Here is a 9,517-nt window from a genome sequence, read left to right as displayed (position 1 = left end):
GCTCTCTGCACTGCGAAGCCAAGAGCGGCGGCGGTGGGGGGTGACGCCGCCCCCCGCCAGCCCCCCGCCCGCCCCCCGCCCGGGCTTTCTACCTTCGTAGGCTTTGGCCGCGTTGACCAGGCTGGACCACTCGAGACCCGCCGCCGTGTCGGGCAGCGGCATCATCCCCGGGTCGATGCGCCGCGCGGGCCTGTCCCGCGGGTCCGCCAACGACAGCTCCGAGGCGGAAATCGTGGCTGGAGCCGGAGCGTCGGGGGGAAATGCGGTGTGAGAGCCGGCTCCGCTCCCGGGGCGGGATGAGAAACGCTCCGGACGGAGCCGCCCGCTCCCCGCGTCCCCCCGCTCCCCGCATCCTCCTGCTCCATGCTGCGTCTCCCCACTCTCCATGTCCCCCCGCCCCGTGCCACGTCCCCCCACTCCCCGCATCCCCCCGCTCCCCATATCCCCCCACTCCATGCCGCATCCCCCCACTCCCCACGTACCCTCACTCCCCACATCCCCCCCACTCCATGCCGCATCCTCCCACTCCCCACGTCCCCCTGCTCTCCACGTCCCCCCACTCCCCGCATCCCCCCGCTCCCCACATCCCCCCACTCCATGCCGCATCCCCCCACTCCCCACGTCCCCCTGCTCTCCACGTCCTCCCACTCCCCGCGTCCCCCTGCTCCGTGCCATGTCCCCCCGCTCCCCGCGTCCCCTCGCTTCCCGCGTCCCCCCGCTCTGCACTCACACTTCTTCTCGGGGAGGGCTGGCGCTGCCGGCGGGCGGGTGCTGCCGGCGGGCGGGCAGCGTGCTGGACGGGTAGGCGCTGCTGAAGAGGACGTCGGCGGCCAGCGGCTGCTCGAAGCAGGCTGCGCCGGCGTAGCCAGCGTCCCGCCGCCCGCTGCACAGGCTCTCGTCCGACAGCGTCCGCTGCAGAGCCTTCTGCGGCGACTGCGGGGCAGAAGCGGGGCCGTCACGCCGCGCGCCCCGGCACCGCCGCGTCCCCCGGCGCCGGAGGCAGCACCCGCCGCCGGCCCCGGAGCCGGGCGCCCGCTCGGAGGCGCCGGGGGAGGACGGGGCCGCGCTCACCCCAGCTCGCTCCGGCTCCGGGGCCGAGCTGTCCATGATGATGAGCTTCTTGAGGTCGTCCTCGATGGTGGACTTGTAGCTCTTGCGGGGGGAGCGGAGGTCGCGCAGCGAGGCCCGCAGCCGCGGCTGCCCGAACACGTTCTTGGTGCTGGCGTCCACCTGCCTGCCACGGCGCCAGGGACGGCTCAGACGGCACCGGCACCGGCTCCGGCACCGGGCCGCCCCGCTGCCCGCGGCAGACGAGCTCCAAGGCGGAGAGGCGGCGGCGGCGAGTCGCCTCCCCGCCGAGCCGGGGCTCGGCCGGGACGCTAACGACGGCCCCGCGGCGCGTCTGGCTGCGCCGGCAACGAGCGAACCCCTGCACCGCGGCGAACTGCAAGCTGCCGGCCCTCGGAGAGGTGCCGAGCCGACGGGCTCCGCTCTCCGCGGGTGGAGCCGAGCTTGGCCCCGCCGCGGGCTCCCCCCGCCCCCCCACGCGCTTACTTCTTGGGGTCCGCGAAGGCCGCGGGGCGGGTGGGGGGCTCGTCGGCGCGCTTCCGCCCCGCGGCGTGCTTGCTCCTGCCCGTCTGCTTGGAGAAGAAGGATTTGGGCACCGAGGCCGAGAGCTGGAAGGAGCCGGGCTGGGAGGCGGGCGCGGGCCGGGGCGTCTCGGCCGCGGGCGCTTTGTACGCGGGATAACCCGGCCGCGAGTTCAGGCCGCTGCGAAACACAAGCCGGCGAGAGCAAGCTCGCCGCGGGAGCGGGCACGGGGCGCGCGCAGCCGCCGGCGCCCGGGCCGAGCCCCGGCTGCTCCGGGGGAGCTCCCCGGGGCACCGCTCCCCCCCACACACCTTTCCCCAAAAAGCCCCCTCTCCCCGCGGCCGGAGCTGCCGGCATGCCGCGATCTCGGCGGACCTTCCTCGCGGTGCCGAGCCGCCGCGGCGCCGGCACCGAGCGTGCGCCGAGCGAGCACGACCGGCCCCCGCCGCGGAGCCGCCGGTTCACCTGGGCTGCTTGAAGGGGTCGGGGCTGCTCCCGGGGGCTGAGGCCGCCGGCGCGTACAGCTTGGGCCGGTAGCCCTTGCCCGGGCCGGCGGGCGACGGCTCTCTCTGCTTGTCGGCGGGGCGCGCGCCGTTCTCATGCAAGGCGGCGTAGGGCGCCCGGGGGAGCTTGTCGCGCTGCGGCGCCGGGCGCGAGGGCTTGGGGCCGGGGCTGGGGGCGTAGAGCGCCGTGTCGATGCCGCTGTCGCTGGAGCCGCCTTTGGAGAGCGGGTCCGGCTCGGCCTCGGCGCCGTCGGCGCCGTCGAACCAGCGCTCGTCGCTGTGGCTGCTGGAGGCGTTGCTGGACAGCGTGTTGCTGCTCGAGTGGCTCGAGTACTGCGCCTCGCCCTGCAGAGGCGGCCCCGGCGCTGAGCCCTGCCCGTCACCCTGGCGCCGGGGCTCCGCCGCGAGGGGCCCAGAGAGAAGCGGGGCGCGCTGACCCTCCCGCCCTGCCCCGCGGCAGCTCCGCTCACCTTCGCATGCCGGTTGGGAGAGTCCTTGCCCGCCAGCTCCTGCCGGCCGGGCCGCTTGCTCCCGCCGCTGCCCGCCGCGGAGGGGAGCCTGGACTGCGCCGGCACGTGCCACAGCGGCTCTGCAACGAGCCGCGAGCCGCAGCGTCACCGCGGGGCCGCCCTGCCCGGGGCAGAGACCTCGCCGCGCAGCCGCCACGGGCCCGGGGAAACACGGGCAAATCCTCGCTCGCCGGCTACGCCTGCTCGGCCACGTGAAAGCAGGAAAGGGGGGAGCGGGAGCTCGAGAGCGCCGATTCCCAAAGGCGGCCGCGTTTGAGGGCTGGAAGCTCAGCGAGGGCCCCGAGACGCGCGAGCGTCTTGCAGCGCAGCGGGCCGGTCCCGGCTGCGTCCTCCGGCGCCGGTCTGCGCCCGCAGACGCCTGGGCTCTGCCCGCACTTCCCGCGCTGCTCCGGGGTTTTCCCAGCTCCCCGCAGCCCCGGGGGAAAGCGGGAGCTGCGGCCGCGGGCTCCGGGGGGCTCGGGCTCCGCGGCCGCTGCGCTCGGAGCGGCTGGGGCAAAGGCTGGCAGCGGGGCAGGGCTGCGCCCGCGTCCTCACCCGGCTTGTGCCTCTCCATGGTGCTCTCGTGGCTGGTGAGGCCGCCGGACGAGGAGTCGCCGCTGGACGCCGCGTCGTGGCCGGCGTGCGGCTCGAAGGGCAGCAGCGGCCGCTGCGAGGCCGCGTACCTGGACGGGGCAGGGAGGGCGACGGTGACGGCCGGGGGGCGGCCAGCCCGCGCCGTCCGGGCCCGGCGGTCCCCGCCGGCGGAGAGCGCGGCGGGCGGAAAGCCGCCACCACGGCTCACCCCGGCAGCTCCGGGAAGGGCGGGCGAGGCGGCGGACGCTCCGGCGCCGACCTACCTCTCCGGAGACGGCTTATAGCGGGCGTAGGCGGCTCCGCCGGCGCCGGGGGTGGAGAAGCTGCCCGAGGGCTGCCGGTAGGGCTGGACCCTCTCCGCTCCGGCCGGTGAGGACGAGGTGGGGTGGGGGGTTTCGGGGAAGCTCACCGGCCTGGTCGCACGGAGAATAGCGGGCTTACGTCGGCTCCCGGCAGCACCGCGATCCACCCCGAGCCAGAAACGCGCCCGCCGCCTCGGGCGGCACAGGCAAGGGAGCGGCGTGCCAGGGGCCGCGGCGAGGCTCCCGCCGGGAAGGCCGGGAGCTGCGGAAGCTCCGGTCGCTCCGGCGAGCGGGGAAGCGGAGGCCGCGGCGGCGGGGTGGTGGTGGGGGGAAAGCACCTCCCCGCCGCCGCCACGGGGCTCGGGAGCGGTTCCCGGGAGCCGTCCCGCGGCGGCAGCCCCCAGGGCGCGCGCCGCCGCGCCGCTCGCCTCACCTCTTGCCGTGCAGGGGCTGCGGCTCGCGGTACGGGACCGCGGCGGGCTGCTTGGGAGCGCGGCCGAGGGACGGCGCGTGCCCGGGCGGCGGCGCGTTGTGCGAGGCCGGGCCGCTCCACTGCCACGCGGAGTTGCTGCGGTACGGGGGCCGGCAGCTGGCCGGCAAGCTCTCCGGCTCGGCCTTGTGCTCCGCGCCGCTCGCCTCCAGCGACTCGGCCCAGCCCCTGCAACGCAAACGCTGCTCTGGGCGCGCGCCCCTCCGCCGGCTTGGAAACCCGCAGCACCCGCCGGGAGCAGGGCCCCCGCTTGGGAACGGGACCCCGTAGCCCCTCCGAGAGCAGCTCCTCGCTCGCGGGGGGCAGCTCCGGGGAAGAGCCCGGGGACGCCTCGGCGCCCGCCCCCCTCCCCGCCGCCAGCCCACGCGGCCCCCGGACGCTACCGGCGAGGCGCCCCGTCCTCGTGCGGCGGGATGATGACGACTTTGACGGTGACGGACGTCCGCAGCAGGTCGATCATCTGGTCGTGGGTGAGCGTCACCACGGCCACTTTGCAGATCTCCACGAGCCGGCTGCCCTGCCGGAGGCCGGCCTGCCAGGCGAAGCCGTAGTCCTCCACCTCGGCCACGGTGCCGTCGTACTTCACGTGGAAGCCCAGCTGGCCCAGCCCGTTCCTCCGCAGGGTCATGTCCACGGTCTCGCAGCCGGAGGTCATAACCTGGGGCACGGCAGGGAGGAGGTTAACCTCCGCTGCCGCCCCGACTCCGCGCAAAGCCTGCAGCCGAGCGAGGAGAGCGCTCGCTGTCCCCGCCACGTTTCTGCTTTCAGACGGCTCTGGAGGATGCAAAACCCACTCGGCAGCCGGGAATCCTCCTCCGACATCCGACTGCCGCCTTCCTGCCAGGCGGCCGACCAGGCGAGACCTCCTTCAGCCCTGCACGCTCCCCGCACCTCGTACCTCCCTGCACCTCCTCGCTCCCCGCACCTCGTCCACGCTCCCTTCCAGGCACCACGTTTGCATCCATGGGGAAGAGCTTGCAGCAGAACCACCCACCAACGCTCTGCCGGGGCTTCCTCCAGCCTGCTGCCCCAACCGCGCGCAGCGTTCCCAGCCCCGTTCGCTCAACGGCCCTGCAGCGCGCGGTCCTCCCGCACCCCGGAGCTCCTGGGTTCTCCCCCTTTCTGAACACGGGTGCGAAGGGGAGCCAGCCCCGAAGCAGACCTCCTGCAGCACCCGGCTGAGGCTGCTGCCTCTTCTTGAGGCCCAGATCTTAGATGAACATAGTCAGAGCACGTCCGCTGCTCTGGAGCGGGCCCTACGCAAATTACGAAGAAAACGCTGCAAAGGTTTTCCACGTGCAAAGCGAGCCGCTTACCTTGAGCCTCTGCACGATCTCTTTGATGTCATCGGGGCCGCCCTCAGCTGCCCGGATGAAAACATGGTCCCCGCGCCATAGAAGATCTTGATGGTGGAAACGTCGGCGGTCCAGCCGATCACGTCCCCGCAGAAGCAGTTGAACACCACCTCCTTGGTGCTCAGGTCGAGCAGGACGACGAACTCGTTGGAGATACCCAAGACGCAGTCAATCTCTGCCCCCTGGGCAAAGTCCTGCGCGGAGACGCGCCACGCTATGGCTCCCACGCTGTGCTGCTCTGCCCCCGCCCGGGCTTTCGTCTTCTCCTTCTTCTTGGAGGTGAGCGAGATGAGGTTGAACTTCCCGGTGGAGTCGATGGGCGTGTTGGTGACGCAGTTCTCGGCCAGGTCCTTCAGGTACTCCTGCCGCGTCCGCGTCGCCATGGTGTGGAACTTGTCCGACTTGTGGGCGGCGTTCTCCGCGTTGATCACCTTGGCCAGCAAGAAGTCTCTAAAGACGTCGGACTTGCGGAAAGTAACGCCGCTGGGGATGGGCGGCCCGAAGGGCGGGACGTCTTTGGATCGGGTCACAGCCACGCTTTGCGGATGGGGGGAAAAGGAAAATCACTCGGGAGCACCCCGTCCCCCCGCCCGGCCAGCGGCCCTGCCGAGCCCCCTCGAAGGGTCAGGGAGCTCCTAGCTCCCCGCCCCGCTCCCTGCCCGGGGGTGCCGTGAGCAGAGCCGCCGCTTCCAGGGGGCTCGAGGCGTGGGAGCAACCCCCAGAAGCGCTGCCCCCGCCCCACACGGACGCAGCAACGTGCCCGGCCTCGAGCTGCGCCAGCCCCGGAGCAGCCGGGGAGCCGGGCCGGGCGCTGCGCGGCGCAGGAGCAGCGGCGGGTCGGCTCACCTGTAACAAACGCTGTCCGTGCAAGGGCTGTGCACGCGGACGATGATAAAGACGTGCTGGAAGTGCGATCGGATGTTCTGGGGAGTGAAGGGCAACGCTCCGGGCTCTTGGAAGATGATCGTAACTATGTCGTTTCCTATGTGCCTCTTCCTCAGCAGCTAGCGAGGTCAGGGGAAAAGAGAAAACGCATCAGCAGTGCCGGCGCCCGCGGCGCGGCCGTCTCCGAGCTCCTCCGAGCCCCCCGCGCGCGCCCCCCGGGGCTCACCTGCTGCCTGTTGTTGGGGGTATACGGGAGCATGGTGGAGACGTGGAACATGATCTCGTAGTCCTGGTAGGTGGTGTACAGGGAGTGGGTGCCCGTGGAGTCGGCTGCGGGGGAACGGAGGCCGTCGGGAGGCGCCCGGCCCCGGGCGGCCCCGCGCGCGGGGGGAGCCGGCGCCCGGGCAGGCGGCGCGGCCGCGGCCGGGACCCCGCCGCCGGCACTCACTCTTGGTGTCCAGCTGGGCGGCGTACTTGCTGAAGGCCTTCAGGCACACCTTCTCGCCGAGGAGGGAGAGGAACTCCTCCAGGGCCGGCCCCGCTTCCTCGTTGTTGTACATCTCCTCCTCCGAGCTCTGCCCGGCTTTGCAGTACAGGATGCCAACCTTGTGCTTTCGGCAGAGCTGCGGGGCGGGAGCCGGGCGGCGCTGGGGCTCGGCCGCGGCTCCCGCGCGCCCCTCCCGGCTCCGGCGCTCCCCGCTCCCGCCCCGCGGAGCTCCGACCCCGGCGCCGCGGCCGCATCCCGGGCCGGGACTTGCACGCTCTCGCCCGACGCGGCAGCGAGCTGCAGCGGGCTGCTGCGAAGGAGCCTGCCAGGAGCAGGGCAGCGCCACGGGGCCAGGCCGCGCCAGAGCCGGGAGGCCGTGGGACGGGGGCATCGGCTCCCGCCCGCTCCGGCCTCAGCGCTTCCAGCCTCGCACCAGCGTCCGAGCGAGGCCCTCGGCGTCCCGGTGCCCACAGCAGTGCCAGGGACGCCGGATTCGCGCGGGACCCCCGCGCGGCTGGGGGCACCAGCAAGCCGCTGGCACGGGAAAGCGGCTGCTCCCTCGCTGCGGAGCCTCTCCAGCGCCGGGAGGAACCGGGAAAGGAGCTGCTGGCACCAGAGCCGCCCTCTGCGCCCGGGACCCCCCCTCGCCCCGCTCACCCCTTGCTCGTCGAGCTTCAGGAGCTGCTCGGCGACCTTGGGCGTGCTCATGGCGAGCCGCAGGCAGTGGATGTGGAGCTCGGGGATCACGTACTCGAGCGCGTCCTTCAGCGGCAGCCCGCGGACTGTCCCGTGCTTGGTGGTGGTGGGAGTGGCGTCCTCGAGGATGGAGCCGCGCAGGGTGACGAGCTGCGAGAGCAGGGGCAGAGGCCCGTGGAGCACCCCGGTTTCCCGCGGGTGGCAGCACGGGGCTCACCACGGGCGCGTCGCTCTCGCCCGGGAACAGCAGCCTTTTGGCAGAGGCTCCCGGAGGCAGCGGTTCCCGGACGGAGACAGCTGCCACGGTGGGGAGGACGGGCGCACGCCTCCGCTCGCGGCCCGGGACGGGCTGCCGAGCGAGCGCACGGCTCGCGGCTCCGGCGCACCGGCCAGCGCTCCGGACGCGGCGACGCACCTCGCTGGTCCGGAAGATGATCCTGTACTGGTACTGGGGGCCGTGGTCCTTGTGATCCTCCAGCTTCTCCCGCTTGATGCTCACGGCCACCGGGCCCAACTTCTCGTCCACCCCGAAGTAGTTGGAGTGCTCTGCAAGCAAAGGGAGGCGGAGGAGCTGCCGCTGCGGGGCGCGGGCCCGGCGCAGCCCCCGCGGGGAGCTGCCGAGCGAGGCCCCCGGCCCGGCGCCGCAGCCCCTACCTTTGCTGTGGAAATGGTCCCGGTAGTAGCGGGCGCCGAGGTCCACGTGCTCGACGCTGTAGTGCTTGAGCCGCCCGGGGTTCCTCTGCAGCTCCTTGGGCACCTCCAGCACGGAGATGCTGGCGTTGGTGCAGCGCGCGCCGAGCGAGGGCTCCGGGAAGCCACCGTCGGGCGCCGGCACGCCGGGCGAGCCGGCCGAGGCCCTGGAGAAGCTGACGTTGCGCTCGCTCACGCCGCCGATCTCGTTGCGGAAGTGGGGGCAGCTGAGCAGCAGGTCGTTGCTGTTGTTGTCGCCCAGGTCGTGCTCCAGGTTCTCCTTGCAGTTGAGGTCCTCGGTGCTGGCGAAGGCGGGCTCCAGCCCGCCCAGCCCGTAGGCGCGCGAGATGGCCGCCGAGACGGCCGAGGCGGCCGAGGCGCCCGTCGTGGTGTTCCTGCGCTGGGCCACCACGGCGCGGTTGGTGGCCACGGCGTTGAGGTCGAAGAGCATGCTCTGCACGTCGTAGTGGGCGAAGCTCTTCCGGCACACCCAGGCCTTGCCCGCCTCGGCCGCCCGGCCCTCCTCCGGCTCCCTGCCGGGCTCCCCCTCGTTCCGGCTGCTCCGCAGCTTCTTGAAGATGGAGTCGCCTCCCGCCTCGCCCTTGGGGCCCTTCTTGCGCGGCTTCTCCTTCGGCTGCGAGGGCGGCTCGTCGCGGGGCGGCGCCGGCCCGTTCCTGGCGTCCGCCTTGGCAGCGCCGGCCGGGCAGAGCCCCGCGGCGCCGGCGGGCTCGGCGCGCGGCGGGTCGCCGAGGCGCTGGGGCGTCGCGGCCCGCGGCTCCGGCCGCCCGTTGCGGAACTCGTTGAGCATGTCGAAGAAGCTCTGCTCCGAGACGCCCTGGACGTCGATGGAGGACGTGCTGCCGTACTCGCGGAAGAGCGGCGCGCCGCCCGCCAGCCTGGCCCCCCGCGGCTCCGGCGGCTCCTCCGGGTCGCACTCGCTCAGCGTGATCTCGCTGTTGCTCCGGTGGCGCAGCGCGGCGAAGCCCCGGCCGGGCGACCGCGGCCAGCCCTCCTGAAACTCCACGTCCTTGGAGCGGCGCCGGGCCGGGCGCTGCAGGGCTTTGAGCCCCGCGCCGCCGCCACCGCCGCCGCCGGCCGGCTGCTGCCCGTTCGGGAGGCCGCGGAGCGGAGCGGCCTCCCTGCCGGCGGCCGCCTCCGCCTCCCTGCACGGGCTCGGCGCGGCCGGCTCCCTGGGCGCCTCTCTCTTGGGGGGCCAGTCGGCGATGCGGGCGCGCACCCCCATCTTGGGCACGGCCGGCGTGGCGGCGGCGGCCGGGCGCGGGGCGCCGGAGCCCTCGCCGCCCGCCGGCGGCACGCCGCCGTTCTGCGCCCGGTATCCCGGCGGATAGCAGTCCGCGGGCCGGGCGGCAGGCGGCTCCGCGCCGTCGTGCTGCGCGGGGCGGTAGGAGGTCATGG

At 73.9% G+C, this 9,517-nt stretch overlaps 2 protein-coding genes across 2 annotated transcripts in view; one reads left to right on the top strand and one right to left on the bottom strand.

Moving 5' to 3' along the window:
* Nucleotides 1-44, top strand: part of LOC134152636 (tyrosine-protein kinase receptor UFO-like) — a 6,878-nt gene extending 6,834 nt beyond the window's left edge. The window contains exon 7 of the mRNA XM_062598188.1: nucleotides 24-44. Coding sequence (XP_062454172.1) covers nucleotides 24-44 — 21 coding nt within the window. The remainder of the gene's footprint in view (nucleotides 1-23) is intronic.
* A 49-nt stretch (nucleotides 45-93) lies between these two features.
* Nucleotides 94-9,515, bottom strand: LOC134152635 (signal-induced proliferation-associated 1-like protein 3; the record flags this gene model as incomplete). Its single annotated transcript, XM_062598187.1, is given in 20 exon segments — nucleotides 94-236; nucleotides 731-747; nucleotides 749-933; nucleotides 1,072-1,234; nucleotides 1,555-1,770; nucleotides 2,056-2,438; nucleotides 2,564-2,682; nucleotides 3,158-3,285; nucleotides 3,460-3,609; nucleotides 3,932-4,156; nucleotides 4,372-4,646; nucleotides 5,305-5,378; nucleotides 5,381-5,880; nucleotides 6,190-6,347; nucleotides 6,455-6,558; nucleotides 6,677-6,851; nucleotides 7,373-7,561; nucleotides 7,827-7,957; nucleotides 8,066-9,358; nucleotides 9,401-9,515. Coding segments are annotated over 20 exon segments (4,743 nt in total), but the record flags the coding sequence as incomplete, so codon positions are not given.
* Between the last annotated feature and the right edge of the window lie 2 nt (nucleotides 9,516-9,517).

This window comes from Rhea pennata, chromosome 32, assembly GCF_028389875.1.
Source record: "Rhea pennata isolate bPtePen1 chromosome 32, bPtePen1.pri, whole genome shotgun sequence".
NCBI classification, from domain to species: Eukaryota; Metazoa; Chordata; class Aves; order Rheiformes; family Rheidae; genus Rhea; species Rhea pennata.
Note: the sequence above shows the minus strand (reverse complement) of the source record. Positions and strands in the feature narration are given on the sequence as shown.